Below are 18,906 nucleotides of genomic sequence, written 5' to 3'. Positions count from 1 at the left end.
TCGAGAAAGTACCTCTAGTATTTCAGTTGCCAATGATAGGTTTGTAAATCTCAGTACATTTTTTTCCTGAAAAATATGCCTATTAGGTAAAGCAATATGCTGATACTCAATCTTCTGGGAGCATGGATTCACATCTATAAAGCTCTACGAAGTCAGTTCCTATTCAGAGGAAATTAGGTTGCAGCATGCAGTAGTCATGCAATTACCCACATCTTTCATGCACTCATTAAAAGGAACCAACAAACTGCTTTGTTAATGTTCTCAAACAGGTGGTGACCATTTAACTGGATCATTGTTGATCAACCTTAAGAAATCTGATTAGGAACTGGCTCTCTTGTTTTGTGTCTAAACCTAGAAGTATAGATAGAAGAGATTTTCTTGAACCTTCCCATGAGTGCTCTCCCAGTTTCCTTCCTAAAGGGCATTGTTTTAACTATAACAAGTCCCTTCATTTTTTACATCTCAATTAGTTAACCCTCTGGTATTTCATAACCAACCTTTTCACAGTTGCTATTACACACCAATGGACCAGATGGGACTTGAATCTAGGCCTCAAATGAAGCAAAATAAAACATTAAACCCTCTTTCTGTCCACAACATCAAGTTTCAAGTTTCTCCCAAACGCAGTGTAATTTTAAAAAAAATCTAAAGTCATGTCAAAGGCCTAGACAGACTATCTTAGAGCCTCAAAGTTGGCTTTGCCCTGTAACAGAGATTTCCCAAAGTCTTCTTACAAGAAGCAGAGACCACTTTAAGCACAGGGAGACCACAGCCTATTATCACTGGACAGCTAATCCAGAGACCCCAGGTAATGAAGCTGGGATCTGGGTTCACATCCTGCCATGGCAGATGGTGGAATTTGAATTCCATAAAAATCTGGAATTAAAAGTCTAATGATGACCATGAATCTATTGTCAATTGTTGGAAAAACCATCTGGTTCACTAGTGCCCTTTAGGGAAGGAAACTGCTAACCTTACCTGGTCTGGCCTACATGTGACTCCAGAAATCCAGCTATGTAGTTGACTCTTAACTGCCCTCTGGGCAATAAATGTTGGCCTAGCCAGCAACACCCTTGTCGTGTGAATGAATAAATTTTAAAAACGTACTTACTTGCCCTTCATTTGAATCCCAATGCCCTAAGTGAAACAGCACATTAACCTTTCACCTGATCTAATACTAGAAGTGTTGAAAGTTTTGACATTGCTCAGAATCAATCATGGAATCTCAACAGTGTGAAAACAGGCCATTTGTCCCAGAGGGTCAGTGTACACTTAAGGAGTGCACCCCCCAAACCTATCCCTGCATTTACCATGGCCAATCCACCTAACCTACACGTGCTTGGACTGAGAGAGAAAACCGGAACACGCAGAGGAAAGCCACGCAGATATATGGAAGAATGCGTCTTTGTGAAGTTTGCACAGTCACCTGAGGGCAGAATCGAATCTGGGTCCCTGGTGCTGAGAGGCAGCAGTGCTAACCACCGTGCCGCCCAGTAATCCTAGGAAAGAAAGTTGTGAAAACGGACACTCACTATAATTCTGAAACAAATCTAAGTGTAATTCATCAGGAGTGTCATCATTCAATTAGAAATCAGAGGGAAAAACCCACTGAACTGCTGACCTTTCTGTACATCCCGATCAAGCACCTCATCGAATAACTTTTCCTGCACTGATGGTGGCAGATCCTCAATATCTGCAAGAGATAACAGCCAACATTGCATTATACACTATAACCACACAAACAACTCATCCCAAAACCCAAGTCAAATTCATTATTAATCATATAGTTTGGGATAGGTAATGAAATATCTCATCTTTAAAACAGATCAACATTAATTTCTGGTCAATTTTATTAATAAACAAAACAAACAGGAAATAGACCAAATATTACTTAACGCTGCATTAAATAAAGTTACACGTTCCATCTTAACTCTGCTTTTCTGACCTGTTTCTATATCCTATAAGTAACATGTGTGCCAAACAAATGCTAGGCAGCTACCATCTCTAATAAGAGACACAGTTGAATCACACGCCTTGATATTCAACGGTGTTACAATCACTGAATTTGTCACATCAATATCTTCAGGGTTACCCATTGACTAGAAACTCAACTGGACTTGTCACATAAACAGAGTGACTACAAGAGCAGGTCAGAGGCGAGGAATACTGCAGCAGGTAACTCACTTCCTGACTCTGCAAGGCACAAGATAGGAATGTGATGGAATGCTCAATGCTTGTTTGGATGGGTGCAACTCTAACAATATTCAAGAAGCTTGACACCAAAGACAAAGCAGCCCATTTGATTGCACCACATCCACAAGCATCTACTCTGCACCACTGACCATCAGTAGCAGTAGTGTGCACTGCAAGAATTCACGAAAGATCCTTAAACAGAACCTTCCAAACCCACAACTACTTCCATCTAAAGGTCAAGGGCAGCAGATACATGGGAACACCACAACCTGCAAGTTCCCCTCCAAGCCGCTCTCAATCTTGACATGAAAATATGACTATTCCTTCATTGCTGGGTCAATATCCTGGAATTCTCCCTCACAAATTATTGGTCAACCTACAGCAGATGGATTGCAGTGGTTCAGGAAGGAAGCTCACTATCACCTTCTCAAGGTAACTACGAACAGGCAATAAAAAAGTGTTGGCCAGCCAGTGATGTCCAGGTTCCATAAGCAAATAAGAAAAAAACTCTACAAGTCTCTAAAAAAAGAGCTCTGAATGTACTCACTCATTGAATATCCACATCCTTCTAGGTTACAGAATTCCACCAATGGATGAAACTTGAAGGTACTTTTCATTTCCACCCTAAACAAACAGTCAGTCAATCTGTTATCCTAGTTCAAGGCACTCCAGCCAAGGAAAACAACCTCTTAGCTTCAAGCTCATCAAGAATGTTAGATATTTCAAACAGATAACCTCATTAATTTAAACTCCAGAACATGCAGGCTCATTCTATTAAACTTATTAAATAACTATACTGAAAAAAATCTACAAGAGCCAAAAGGATAGAAATGAAATAACAAACTTTTTTTTTCTAAGCTCCCAAAACATTCGTCTCTATGACTCTGACTGCATTAGAAGGTCATACAGCATGGAGACAGACCCTTCAGTCTAACACATGCACTGACCAGACATCCCAATTAGGTCTAGTCCCATCTGGCAGCAATTGGCCCTTTAAACCCTCCTTATTCATATACCCATCCAGATGTCTTTTAAATTTTGGAATTGTACCAGCTCCATGACTTCCTTAATAGTTCATTCCAAACACACACCACCCTTGCGTGAAAAGGTTACGCATTGGGTCATTTTTAAATCATCTCAAAACCCATGCTCTTTAGTTTTAGATAACTCCACCTTAGGAAAAGGCTGTACACCCTATCCATGTCACTGATGATTTTATAAACCTCTAAAGGTCACCCCTAAGTCTCCAACACTTTAGGGAAAATATCCCCAGGATAATCACCCCTTACCTATAGCTCAAACATTCCAGTCCCAGCAACTTCTTTGTAAATCTTTTCTGCAAACTGTCACGTTGCACAACATTATTCTTATAGAAGGGAGACCAGAATTGTAAACAATATTCTAAAAGTGGCCTCAGCAAAGTCCTGGACAGCCACAACATGACCTCCTAACTCCTGTACTCAATACTCTGACCAATCAAGGCAAACGTGCCAAACACCTTTTGTCACTACTGTCTACTTTTTTTTAGATTACTTAGTGTGGAAACAGGCCCTTCGACCCAACAAGTCCACACCGACCCGCCGAAGCATAACCCACCCATTCCCGTACATTTACCCCTTTTACCTAATATTACAGGCAATTTAGCATGGCCAATTCACCTGACATGCACATCTTTGGACTGTGGGAGGAAACCGGAGCACCCGGAGGAAACCCACGCAGACACGGGGAGAACGTGCAAACTCCACACAGTCAGTCGCCCGAGTCGGGAATTGAACCCGGGTCTCTGGCACCGTGAGGCAGCAGTGCTAACCACTGTGCCACCGTGCCGCCCACACGGCTCTACTTTCAAGGAATTGTGCACCTGCACCCATAGGTCTCTTTGTATGGCACCCTATCATTGTGTACAAGTCCCACCCTGATTTGCCTTACCAAAATGAAACACCTCACACTTATCTAAATTAAACTCCATCTGCCACTCCTCAGCCCATTGGCCCATCTTATCAAGGTCCCATTGTACTCAGAGGTAACCTTTTCATTGTGCACTACACCACCTATTTTGGTATCATCTGCAAACTTAATAACCAAAGCTCCTGTGTTCACATCCAAATCATTCATATAAATGCCAAAAAGCAGTAGACCCAGCACTGATCCATGTGGCACACCATTATTTTTCAGACCGGAGGCCTGTGACCAATCTTCCACAACCACCCTCTGTCGCCTACCTTTGAGCCAGTTATCTTTTCATAGATAGCATCAGCTAAGGCTCAGTTGTTAATAACCATGCCTCTCCGCCACAAGGCTCTGGTTTCAAATCCACTTCAGGGAGTTGAATATAAAGTCAAAGCAGATACTCAAGTGTGGCACTGAGAGAGTGCTCAGCCATTGGCGAGGGCTGTCCTTCGCTTAAGATTTAAACTGAAGCAGCATCTGCCTGCTCAAGTGGGTGGAAAAAATCTGACTGAATTTAGTGACAAGTGGAGAGGGAATGTTGTGTGTCCTGGCCGACATTTATCTTTCAATATCTATGATATTGCTGCTTATGGGATCACACTGTGGGGGTATTGGTTGCAATGCTTCCTATGTTACAAAAGAACAGCCTCCTAAAATACCTCAAAATGCTTTGCAACTTGAAATACCCAGTGGTCATGAAAAGTACTGTATAATGCAAGTGTGTCAACATAATCAACATCTAAACTAGTGCCTGTTGACATGAATAATTCTGCCAGCACCTTAATTTCCAAGCAGGATTCCTAAATCTAATTTCTGAACGAGCCAGTTGTATGGCAAAATAATGAAAAAAATTCAGGACAACGTTACACGTGCAGTTTGGCCCTCCCTGTTCCAAACTGGAACATGCATAACTTAAATTCAGGGCTGTTAACATAACCAATAAATATAAATTAGATTTTAGAAACATGATAAATTGGTAACTCAACAGAGTTTACTTCTCCAACCTTGTGTCAACCTATTTCAAACTTCAATGCATCAAGTACAACGCAAATTGTAATATTCTAAATTGTAGGAGCTTAGAATGTACTTAGATAACTTAAATCTTATAAATCTCTCAATTCTTGCATTTACAGCTGAAGAACAAACATATTTCAATTAGCTCTTGACGAGGCTATTATATTTAGTATAAGTTCTTTCCCTTCTGATAATAAACACACACTGATTTTTAAATTTATTTTATTCATTTATCAATTTTGAATAGGAGCTGGAAACGACTGATGGACTTTGGGACATGTTGGGTTAAAAGAAAAGATCAGTTAAGCTTTAATTTGAGAGACCAAACCTGAGACTAATGCAGGAGTATCCTTGATTAAAATGTTCTACCAGACGAAGTCCCATCCTCCCCCCTCCCCCACCGAGCCAGTTAATTTATATTAATGACAAAAAGCAGTGAACCCAGGATCAATTCTTGCAGCACACCACTGGTCACAGGCCTCCAGTCCAAACAACCACATCAGACTGACTCTTATCTTCAAGCCAACTTTGTATCCATGTACTTATTTCTCCCTGTATTCCATGCAATCTAACCTTGCTAACCTGTCTACCAAACAGTACCCTGTCAAATGTCTTGCTGAAGTCCATTTAGATCATGTCCACCACTCTGTCTTCATTAATCTACTTTGCCACTTATTCAAAAAAAAAACTCAATCAAGTTAGTGATACATGATTTCCCACCCACAAAGCCATGTTGACTATTCCTCATCAGTTCTCACCTTTCCAAATACATGAAAATCCTTTCCCTCACAATTCCCTCCAACAACTTGCCCACCACTGATATCAGGCATACCAGTCTATGATTACCTGGCTTTTCCTTACCCCCTTTCTTAATTAGTACCACATTAGCCAACCGCCAGCTTCTGACACCTCACCTGTGGCTATCGATGATACAAATAGGTCAGCAAGGGGCCCAGCAATCACTTCCCTAGCTTCTCACAGAGTTTGAGGGCACACCTGATCATAGCATAGCAATAGTGGTAATAACTTCAATCCAGTTTCCAACTTGACGTTTTGTACATGTGGATGTTTAAAAGATATTTCACCATGCCCCTCATAATTTTGTAATATTGCTATGCTATGAATAGTCAATCTTTGTTAATTCAGACAAACAGATTAAGGACTAATGTACCCAATAAATCTAATCACTGCAACTACAATAAATAGAGCTGTTCCCCTTGAGTATTTTTACTGTTTTAATATTTGCTTTTGGCTTTTATCTGCAGGATCATTTCCACTTGGTTTGATAAACATTACTGGAATGTTGTACCAAATGTGTTAGGATAGTACACAAGCTTAATTACTGGTTACATCACCACAAAAGGATTAAAAACAGAGTTGGAGGTAAGATGAAGTAAATCAGCTACAAATTAGGGGTATCTGGCTTAAGTTTTCAAGTATGCAAAAGGCTAGCCAACAAGACTTGAAATTAGTGTATCAATCATATCCAATATTCCCCTCCTTCAAACCTTAATGAGAACAAAGTATACAATAATTAAAACATGCCAATTCCTTTCAATGGTTTAAAAATTAACCCTAGAACATTATTACAAGCAAGAAATATACTTCCGAAGTCATTCTGCAGTGCATGGGGAATACGATAAAATTAATAACTATTTAAATTCCGCATCACTTTTCATAAGTACTAGATTAACCAAATCTACATTTAAATGCAGAAGTAATGCAAGTCTGTGATTTTAGAGATTTATTTAGCCATTCAACATAACTGTCCTAAGTCTAAAGTCATAATCCTCTTTTCATCTTGCATATAGCGCAAATCTAACTTTTCATAACTGGGCCAAGTCACTACTAAATGTGCTAGGATGATTATCTTACAATTGAATTTCAATTTGTGTTAACCTATCCAGAAACATTTTAAACTCCACCCTTACTCCAGCAGAATTGCGATTCTGATGATTTTACTGTTTTGTATATTAACTGACAACACAATAGAATGCTTAAACACCCATAAAGAAAACAGTTAACTTGAAGAAACCAATTGGAGATACTGAGAGGGTAGAAGTGAATTTAAAGGCACTGTGAAAGCTTCAGTATGTTTACACAAAAAGCTCAAAATTCAACTGCCAAACATAATTTTGCACGATTAAGATTTCCTTAATCTCACTACCTATTCAAACATGAAGGGTTGCTTGGCCTCTCCCTAAGGCAATAGATATTCTTTAATGACGAGATGACTTTAATCATGACAATGCCAAAGACAAAACATGCACAGAAATAAGCATATCCAGACAAGGATACAGATGAACTGAGGATTCATTTTAGTTTATCTAAATACCAAACGTATTTAGGTTTTCATGTTACATTTTGATTCAGCAGAATTAAAATTGGGCTAATGTCATAAAATGATTTTCCATATAACTTGTGAATGAATATCTAAAAAAATAAGATTTATTTCTAATACTTAAAAGAAGACTGTTGCATTGATCATGGGGAAACTAAGCACAGTCTCCACTTTACCCATCAACATTCTTGCTTTATTCCTACTGAGGAGTCTTTATATATCTATTTTCCTTGGCGTAATTACTCATGCTAAATACAAAGCTGATATCTTTCAACAGCATAGCCTGAGGGGTTATATGTTTCTATTTGAGTTGTGTTTTAGCTTATTTGCAATATTTTGTTTTACAGGTGTTATTGTGCAAATAGGAGCTTGGTGCTTGATTTTGTAGATTGCAAATTCTCAGAGTATTATGTACTTTCCTGGCAGGTGCTATGCATTTGCCCATGATAGCTGAGGGTTAGTCACTGAGTTGGTTTTTCTTTGGAGTGCACTGTGGCTACAGCCATTAGTATGGCTATTAATGCTACTGACCGCGAGAGCGGGAAGTGGGCTGAAATGATGTTTATTACACGAAAATATATATGAAAATCCGGCCAAAGATAGAAATTGTTGGAAAACCTCAAACAGATAGGGCGGCATCTGTGGAGAGAAAACATTTCATGTTTTGGGTCTAGTGACCATCTTCAGAATTTCTTCTGATTTCCAGCATCCACAGTTCTTTAGGTTTTTTAAAAATGCTGCTAGCTGTTGAAGACAAAGTTAAAACAGGTCCTCAAGCAGTTCCAGGATTTGAAACTAAATATAGAGTGGTGTGGGACAGTGGGGAAGAGGTTTAAAAAAAAATCTTAGAAGTTGAGCTTTTTAGTTGAAAATTGGCATATTCTAACCTTATCAGCATAAATGGTCGAGTGGGAAAAAGGCATTTATCAAATGCTACAGATGTGTTATGGCGTTATTACATAGTACAGATCTCGCAAAATGCTACTTAGCATTTACAAAATCGACAGTATAATGCAAAGTAGTATTCACAAACAAACCTATAATCCCTGAGAGCACATGAAAAGTGATTGTAATACCATATCTCATTAATATTTTGAGCATTATTTTGATGGAGAGTTCCAAACTCTGCTAACAAATAGTAAATGTTCATTTGCAGCACAGCCAGAATAAAATTATTCAAGAGGAAGATGTCAAGAACTGAGAGCATGAAATATAGTTCTAGAATGAGGAAGCATTAGAAACAGGGTCTTAAGCTTGCAAGCATTCAAATGGACAAGACATAGAATGGGAGAATGGAATCCAGCTGGATTAGGGAGGAGATGAGGTTATCCCATTTGCTGATACCATTCCTGACATGTAGAGTGCAATTTGCTCAAGTCTATGACCAGTAGCTAACAACTCCATTAAATAAATTAAAATTACTTTGGAAATTATAAAATGGTGAGTGTTCTAAGTTTTAAAATTGAGCAATTCTCTTAAACCTCAAACATATTTCAGAAGGTTGTTTAATTGAATAAAGTGACAAAAGATTTAAATTGCATCGATAAGCTTCCTTATCCAATTTATTACGTATAATAGCTGTACCTAAGTAGTTCATGACAGCACTTCTTGGTAAAATGTTAGTACTTAAATGGAAATAAAACCTCCTGAATTTAAACCACGATTCCTTTTCAACACCTGTATGTATTTCACAAAAATGACAGTGTAATGAATTACTTCAAAGCCTGGGTCTAAATTCTACACTAGCAGCCTAACACCTGAAGTGCATTTCATTGATTAGTACACGAAGTGAAGAGCTGCTAAATTCTCATCAAAACCACACACCACCTCCCTTCCACTTGCAAGCCGTATAAGATTGTACACCTTTCTAACCTAATGCCACATTGACAAAGATATACTCAAAACCTGCTGTTTGGCAAAAACAAAAACTTTCCAGTCGTAAGACAACTTGAGAACAGAGATTGAATAATGCAATAATACTTTGAATGTTTTCTTCAACATTAAACAACTTAAGTTGCAAGGAATTGTTTTCTTTTGTGAGTTGAAAGAGTTGGCATACTCTGATCTGTCAGGTGGCACATCCAAATGCAATCTTATAGCTCATTTCAATGCTTCTGACACCAAGTAGCTCATCATGCCAACATGTGGATGCAATTATAAGTCAGTTACATTGGGTCCAAAGTCATACACAGGTCAGCCTGGGCAAGGAAGGCATATCCTCAAGGAAAACACATAGATAAACTCCATGGTTGTCCATTCTTGGCTCCAAAACTCAACATCGCATAATAGCTACCTAAAGGCCTACAAAAAGTATCAATGCTGTTTGAGACAGATTCCTTGTGTCAGTAAAGAAGACAAGCGTTCAGACATCAATACCCATGAAGGAGCCAACAGCAACTGCACGGAGGCCATAATCATCCAAAACCAAATCAGTAGGGCCGGAAACATGCATGGGATGCCACTGTTCCGTCTACTAAAGCAAATCATCTGCACCCAGTTCAAGGAAGTCACTTGAGTACAAAGGAAGGGTTACAAAGACTCACTGAATACTTCCTTCAAGAAATGCAACGTAGATGTCAATTTTTGGGAGACCCTCACTCAGAAGGACTATACTTGCAGGAACCTCTTGTATGAAGAGACAATTCTTTGAGATATCCTGTCAACAAGAGGAAAGAAGAAAAGGGAATGGAATGTCAGCGAGCCTGGATATACCTGCTAAGTGCATGATCAGAAATGAGGCTCTAGGATAGGGTGCAGTTTTGCAAGGACCCACTGAATCTATGACCGTGACATGGAATTTCTAGGTGGACAATCATACTCGTTAGCAAGTGATTACCAATGACTTAACTTTTACTCCATTATCCAAATTCAAATTCCCCAGCTGCCATGGTGGGATACAAATTCTGCAGTCATAACTACTTTGCCAAATCAGCTTTTCAAAAAAAAACACAACCTTCTTCAAAGGTAAGGGAACAATCATTGAGGCCAATAATCATTGCTCAATTTGCTCAAAACTATTGAATAAAATTTACAGCCCCCTATATCACTAGATCTGGCGTTGCAGTTTTCATCCACTGGCAACGTGGAGAGGGATGTGGAGGAAAACCTGTCCAAATGGAACTCCAGCAGCAGGGCAAATACAAATCAAACAACATCTGTGACATGAGGTCAGGACTAATTACTGCAACAGTAATCTTACAATAGTATGTTGATTCATCTCACTTCAAATGGCTCAGGGATCTCAATAATTCTGCTATTGCAATTTGTCACAGCACTGGTAGATTCCAAGTGTGCAATTCAGTTGAAGGGAAGGAAAAAAAACAAGGTAATTAAACAGTACCAAGGCAGTAAATCAGTGACAAGTTTTCTCTTTGTATCGCAGGTGAGCTGAATCTAATCACCCAGACAACTACTTTAGCGTGTATCAGCTTATTCAAAGATTGGGGATCAGTTATTTCTGTATGGCTCAGCTATGAATTAAATAAATGCACCATGGCATCTTAAATGCTTAACATTCTAATGTCTTGGTTTAATCTGTTAAAACATTTTAAAAGTTTACTTTTTGTTTGAATATGATCAAAACTTTTCAATCAGCCACTTTCTATGATGTTTGGTTTGTGGTGGTGCTCCCATTGAAAACAAAAGAGGCAAACTGTGCCAACATGTGAACAACCATGAAGCAAATGACCAATTTGTTTCTGGCATTAATTGTAAAGCCCACATTTATAATGCTTTCATAAATGCAGCCAGTCCCAAGCATTTACAAACAATGAAGTACTTGTAAATTGCCAGCACTGTTCTAACATGGGAAATATGACAGCCAAATTGTGTGCAGCAAGGTCCCATACGTAACAATTACAAACCAGATAATATCTCTCACAAATTGGGGATAACTATCCAGATATTAATGGTGCCATAGTATATTTGACATCCACCTGAACAAGTACATGGTGCTGACTTAAAGGACTGACTTTTTTACATGGATCACAGCATTGTACAATATGCGAGCACCGCAGCTGTCATCATTAGTGTCCTTGCAGCTGTTGACAGCACAACAAAAGTTTCTCAACATGATTGATGCAGTTGGGAGAGAGTGAGGACTTCAGATGCTGCACCACACAGTAGAGTGTGTGGTGCTGGAAAAACACAGCAGGTCAAGCAGCAGCAGAATCAATGTTTCAGGCATAAGCCCAAAAGACGCTGATTAATGCAGTTCTCTTGTTCAGGAGTTTATTTCTTCGTTGAAAGTGATGTCAGCAGCTGGAGTGCCTGAACTTTTCGACATTCCGCCATCTCCCTTTTCAAGATTTTTTTTGTTTTTAGCCACTCAATATTTCTTCTATAGCATACATATATTTGACTATGCCTTTGTTGTGCCTTATAATGTGAACATACAAATTAGGAGTAGGTGGCTATTCCATTCTAGAACATGCTTCACCATTGAAAAATACTGCACCGTTATCTCAATTCCACCTTTCCATCTACCCGAGCGGTCTTTGAATGTGCCTTTACATGCTGAGGGACTGTATTGTTTTCTTTACTGAAGTTATTAACTTCAAATAAAGAGAAAAATCACTGCAAAGCTTCCTGCTGAGGTTAATGGCTGGTAAGAGAAAGTGTCAAATACAAACAAGCTAACTATTATACGACAGTGCTACAATTCTAAATTTTCTCTCATATCTAAACTCAATCATTTGTTCTACATTGTACTTTTCATCAAATCTAATTGCTCCTTTCATTAAAAGGTTGACACATGACAACATTTTAAAACACACCCATCGAAATGCTAGGATACCTGCAGGCAATGTAAATGTCACCAGATCAGTGAGGAAGTAACAGGCAAAGTCTCCCTTGCGTTGATGAAGGGATGCAGCTATTTCACGACGTATCTGTTCAGTAAGCTCTGGGCATACCATAGCAGGTATACACTTGGCAGCTTGTTGAGACACCTATAGAAAAAAATAGGGAGAATAAAAGGCACTAAATAGGCAAACAAAATATATATCAGAACTGAAATGAACGTACTGATATACACATTCAAGAATTTCCAATGCAACATTTACTTTTCTCATTGTTTACATTACAAATATAGTCAGAGGGAAAAGCATCACCCTTCAACTTTCACTGTAATCTTAGATTGTACCTCTTATACAAACCACTCAACACTTAATTTTAAAGAAATTTATTTGGCATTAGAACACTCCTAGGATATATACAAAGAATAACAATGAAAACCAAATTCAGATGTTCAAAAATGTTATTTCCTTTGGAAGCACAATTCAAAGATACCTTAGGCTTGGTTAAGCTCATATGAAATCAGTTTTTTTATTTTCCTATGCAAAACTACTTTTTGTTAATATTTTCGTGGGCTATGAGTATCACAGGTGAGGCTTACATTTTTGTCCATTTGTAATTATGCTTATGAAATGATTTGGAGGTGGCGGTGTTGGATTGGGGTGTACAAAGTTAAAAATCACAACACCAGGTTATAGTCCAACAGATTTATTTGGAAGCACTAGGTTTCAGAGCACTGCTCCTTGATTAGGTGGTTGTTGTCCACCTGATGAAGCAGGGCTCCGAAAGCTAGTGCTTCCAAATAACCTGGTGTGTGATTTTTAATTTTATGCTTATGAAAGTGGGACAGGGCCTGCTCCTCAAAAGGCTGAAGTCCATCTGGTGTAAGTACACCTACAGCATTGTTGGGAAGGTAATTCCAGGATTTTGATTTACTGAAGGAATACCAAAATAGGTTTGGAGGATAGTTGCAACTGGTGATGTCCTACGAGTCTAGTACTCATGCTTATCCATGTGGTATAGGTCAGGTTTGGAAACTGCTTTACTGAAGATTTGACAAGTCGCTGTGGTGCATCTTGTATTTGGTACTCACTGGTACCACCACATTGGGAGGCGAAGAATTAAGTGTTCAAGTTGGTGAAGAGGTACTAAATCAACAGACAGCATTATCCTGGATGGCGTTGAATTTCTTAAATGCAATCAGACCTGTATCCATCAGGCTTTGGGGAGCCAGGTGGTATGTAGGTTACTCACCTCCAAACTCCCATTCTACTCTTGTAGCCACAATAGTTTTACAGTTGGCCCACTTCAGTTTCTAGTCAAATGGTGGCCACAAGAGTATTGACAGTAGGGAGTCAGCAATGGTAATACACTAAATATCAAGAGATGATAGTTGGATTCTCTGTTGGTGATGGTCATTGCTTGGCACTTGCATGCATAAGTGTCACTTGCCTCTTATGATCCAAATCCCAAAATGTCATCCATCTATTGCTATGCACACAGACAGAGACTACATCATTACCTAACTAGTAGAGAATGGTGCTGAAGAAAATGCAACCCTCAGTAAACATCCCTACTTCCACCATCACAAGGTCAGGAGGATTAATTATGAAATAGTTCAAGATATTTGGGCCTTGGACAATAGGGAGAAATAGTGGGATAATTTTGTGGTGCAGTGGTAGCATCCATATTCTGAACCAGGAGGCCTAGATTAAAGCCCCATCTGCTCAGGACGGGTAATAACATTTCTGAACAGGCTGATTAGAGAAACACCTAGGGGAGATGGCGGGTTCTTGTAGTTCAGTAGTAGCTTCCCTTCTTTTGAGCTGAGGGGCCCAGCTTCAAGTCCAACAGTGCTCAAAAGTGTTATAACATCTCTGAACAGGATAATTACATAATATAGAAGGAGAAATGGCAGAGGAATTGCTGGCACAGTACTAGCACCCCTACCAAGCCAGGAGGCCTGGGTTCAAGTCCTGCCTACTCCTGAGCTGTGTAATAACTTTCTTGAACAGTTAGAAAATATCCAAGGCCAAGATGGTAGGGACTCATGTAATCCTCGTTCAAGTCTCATCTCCTGCAGGAATGTGTAATAACATCTGTGGACCAAGTGCCGTTGAGGTAATATCCCTGGACTAGTAGTCCAGAGGCCCAAGGTGAGGGTTAGGGACATGTAGCCAGCTGGCAGAATTTTAAATTCAATTAATCTAGAAACAAAAGTTCCTCTCAGGAATGGTAACAGTGAGACCAATGGTCATAAAAACCCAATGGTGCAAAAATGCCCTCCAGGGAAGGAAATCAGCCATCCTTTTGGTCTGGCTCACGCGAAATGTGGCTGACTCTTAACTCTCCTTTGAATTGATCCAATAAACCACTCTGTACAAGGTCAATTATGCTTAAGCACCAAATGGTGACCTTGCCAACTACAACCACATCTAAAAAGAGCTCAGGACGAACTCTTGCAATTATGCCTCTGAAAGGATATGAATGACTTCTAATGACCACAATCAACACCTTTCTTGCTCTGCAAAACTCCAACCAAAGGATAGTTTTCTCCCCAGTTTTGTCACAACTCCGATGACACCTTCGATCAAATGCTACCCAGGTGTCAAAGGCAAAAGCAGTCACTGACTTCACCTCTTTTGTTCACATTTTGACTAAGGCTGCAGTCAGCAGCTGTGACCTTGGTGAAATCCAAACTGAGCATTAATGAGGAAGTTTTTGGTAACCAGTGATATCCGATAGCACTGTCAACATCTTCTATCACTCTGCTCATGCCTGAGAGAAAGTGGATGGGGCAGCAATTGGCCAAAATTGCCTTTTGTGGACAGGACAATTTCCACATCATGGGTACATTCCAGGATACAGCAAACTTTGTTTTAACCAGCATCTTCAATTAAATTATATCCCTAAAATACCAAGAGTCTTCTGTATTATTTCAATCTTCGCAATATCAGAGTCGTCATTTGAGGGAACACGAGAGAAGACTCTGCCAGCAAGTTTTATTTAAGGCAAAGTTGCATTATTATTTAAGTGATTTATGCTGTAAATAAAGTCTAACAGTGATGTTTATACCCCTTACATTACGTTTCTACTACTTAGTGTGCGTTTCGACATTGATTATATGGACCTCTTGATTAACTGGAACATTCGATCAACCAGCACATTCCTGGTCCCATAGGTGCCGGTTAATAAAAAGTTTGCTATACTTCAACAGCTTGGCCATTGGTGCCATTTGTCCTGGCATTCAACACTACTATTATGTTGTCCATGCCCATTACATTTCCAGCATCAACAAACTGAAGGCACTGTATATCTTGTGAAGTTGACGGTTGGCATTAATGATGGGAATCTCAGGTGGTGGCCAAGGTGGACCATTTGCTTAGCACTTCTGACAGATGATGGTTACAAATGCTCTAAATCTTGTCCTTTGCACTGACATGTCAGGCTTTCACTTGTCACAACTACAGTTTGGCATGTCAATGTCTGCTACTGGTACGCCCTCTTGCATCCTTCAAAGAAGGCCCCTACATAGATTCTAATGGTAAAATGGAGCTATGCCAAGCTATGAGGTTATAATGCACCAATCAATACAATGCTAATGATCCTCAGCACATTATGGGCGCTCAGATTTGAGCTCCTACATCTTTCTAATCCATCTTATTTCATACAGTGGTAACACCACATAACAGAGGGTATGTTTACTGTAAAATGGGAATTTACATTAAAAAGGAGCATGCAGTAGTCACACTGCTCTGTACTGTCATTGATGAATATATTGGTGAAGACAAAGACTCATGTTTGCCTCACCATCTGCCACATGTCCAAGTCTGGCAGATATGTCTCTTTTTGGAGGATTCAAGCAATATAGTCAGCAGTGACACCACTAAGTCATTTTTGATGATGGATATCAAACCACACTCCCACACTCAACAACCAACCATCCACCACCCAAGTACAGTCTGTGCTCATCCCACCCTCAGATGCTTCAAGTTGTGCCCAAGATGAATGAGTGCTTATTCATCAGTTGAGGAATGGCAGCAAATATTCTTTACCACATCTGATGTGATGCCATGAGACTATATGAAGTCCAGCATCAATATCAACAACTCAGAATAAATCCCTGTTGAATGGTTACAACTATTCCATCACCTCTGCTATTTTGGTCCTGCAATAGGTTGTATCTAGGGATGCTGATGTCCAGGCTATTAGCTGTAAAATGACTCGAGTGACTATTTCAGGCTTTTTGTTGGACTAGTCCGAGACTGCTCTCTCCCTTTATGCGTAAACCCAAGATGTCACCAAGAAGGAATTTCCAGTGTTGACAGGAAACGGTATTATTCTTTACTGCGCCAGTCATTCCAACTTTACTTCTTTCAACTGCTCCGCCAATGAGTAGCTTGCTGGGCCATCTTTGAGAACAGTTAGAAGTCAAGTACATGATTGTATGTTTGAAGTCATTTTCAGATAAGGACATTTCTTTCATTCAAGAACATTAAACGAACATGATTTGTTAAAAGAAAACAGCGATGACAGTTTCATGTTATTATCTCGACTTTTAAATTTAAATTTGTTAAATTTAGTTTTATTGAAATTCCATTGGCTGGTATAGTGGGAAAGCTTGGGCCTCCAGATTAGGCTAGTCCAGGTTCATCACTGTGCCATCTCGCATGTGTTAGACAAGTAGCATGAATTAAGTAGATTCTGCCACTTTGGATTTAGACTACTGCCCTCACTACTTTTGAATTACAAAAATCTCTTGGTACTTACTATATTAGGCTTAACCTCAAACTGCAAGGATTCATTTGACATCAACCCGTAGTTTTCCTAAATAGAAATAGAAAAGAAATGGTAGAACTATTAGGCTAACTCACCTCCGTCAACAAAATTGCCAACATGTCCTGTCTCTGAAAACGGATAGCAAGGTGTACTAGGGTGTAACCTACATCAAAAGCTGAAGGACGATTCAACAAGCGCACTTCATCTGATACAAGTTGCCGAGCAATATCACTTCCTGATGACTTGTAAGCTTCTACTGCAGCCAGATCCCCTTCTACGACTCCTGGCGGACACAAAGCATGCTCGATTCAAGTTACCTGTTTCAATATTGCTACACAGTACAACCTACAATATATATCACATATATAAGAGTTTACATATATCACAGGGCCTCGAACTCAGAACATAACTTCAATATATTTAAGTTTTTACAACTACTGGACAACATTTGCCACCATCTGTACTTTTGCCACATTTTAGTGGGACTCAGCAGCTTTATGCAAGTAACAATTGTTAATAAGTATTACAATTTTCAAACATGAAATTTTTAAGTTATAGCAAAAAACTCTAAATCTGACAATAAATCAGAGATGTATAATAAGTGGCCAAACTCTAGAAAATTATTAGCATGCAAGTCTGTGGATGAGATCTCCAGCAGATCATTACATTTCAAGCAAATCAGGCAAAACAGTTATAGCCATGATAATTTGCTGCACAACATCTGCCAGTAGCCTTTAAGTATCACTTACTAAAATATGACTTTTGTATTTCATTAACAGGGAAGTGAGGAAAGATGAAAGGACACAGCAACTTTAACATAATCACACAGTTTTAACATGGAAAAAAATCACATCAAGATTCCTTAATTTAATTCTTGGGGTAAAGTTGTAAGAGTTTGTCTAATTTAGTTTGCATTGCTTAACAGTAATTTTTATTTCCTTATTTTAGAGAGGCCTAAGTTTTCCTTCTCTATTAAACAGTCCATGAAAAGTTTTGAACTTGGATAAAACATTTCTCTCAAGTTATTTGGTAAAAATTAAGAGGTTTTTTTATGAAGAGAAAATTTGAAGGAACGTCAAGCGAATACAAGGTCTCAATACGCAAGCATTTTAGATCAACAGATAGCAAACATCAACACAAATGACCACGATTGCCCGAAAAATGAATGCCATGGCCCCTCAGCAAAAGTGACCATCCAAATGACCAAAATCAACACCTCTAATAAGCTTGCTTATTGCCCCATCACCATTTCCTTTTGTCTGGCACCAACATGGCTTTGTCAATGTTTTCTCTCCATCTTCAACCTGCCTTTTTATTATTTCTCTTACATTAGCAGAAGACTTGTTCAAGCCATCTTGAACTTGGCACAGTGGCACAGGCTTTTGCCCGAAACGTCAATTTCGAAGCTCCTTGGATGCTGCCTGAACTGCTGTGCTCTTCCAGCACCACTAATCCAGAATCTGGTTTCCAGCATCTGCAGTCATTGTTTTTACCACAGTGGCACAGTAGTTAGCACTGCTGCCTCACAGTGCCGGAGACCCGGGTTCAATTCCCACCTCGGGCGACTCTCTGTGGGGAGTTTGCACATTCTCCTAGTGTCTGCATGGGTTTCCTCCCACAATCCAAAAATGTGCAGGTTAGGTGAATTGGCCATGCTAAATTGCCCATAGTGTTAGGTGAAGGGATAAAATGTGGGGGGGGAAGAGAGATGGGTCTGGATGGGTTGCGCTTTGGCGGGTTGGCGTGGACTTGTTGGGCCTAAGGGCCTGCTTCCACACTAAGTAATCTAATCTAATAAAAAAAGTTGCCCGACCTGAGAATTTAACTTAACACTA

General features: G+C 39.4%; 1 protein-coding gene across 1 annotated transcript in view; it reads right to left on the bottom strand.

Annotated features, from left to right (window-relative positions):
- The window catches only part of zranb1a (zinc finger, RAN-binding domain containing 1a), a 33,632-nt gene extending 16,274 nt beyond the window's left edge, over positions 1-17,358 (bottom strand). The window contains exons 1-4 of the mRNA XM_043712632.1: positions 17,239-17,358; positions 17,063-17,119; positions 12,294-12,447; positions 1,622-1,693 (exon numbers count right to left, since the gene is read on the bottom strand). Of these exons, the coding sequence (XP_043568567.1) occupies positions 1,622-1,693; positions 12,294-12,447; positions 17,063-17,104 (268 nt within the window). The 5' untranslated portion in view covers positions 17,105-17,119; positions 17,239-17,358. The remainder of the gene's footprint in view (positions 1-1,621; positions 1,694-12,293; positions 12,448-17,062; positions 17,120-17,238) is intronic.
- Positions 17,359-18,906: the final 1,548 nt, after the last annotated feature.

This window comes from Chiloscyllium plagiosum, chromosome 22 (assembly GCF_004010195.1).
Source record: "Chiloscyllium plagiosum isolate BGI_BamShark_2017 chromosome 22, ASM401019v2, whole genome shotgun sequence".
Taxonomy (NCBI): domain Eukaryota; kingdom Metazoa; phylum Chordata; class Chondrichthyes; order Orectolobiformes; family Hemiscylliidae; genus Chiloscyllium; species Chiloscyllium plagiosum.
Note: the sequence above shows the minus strand (reverse complement) of the source record. Positions and strands in the feature narration are given on the sequence as shown.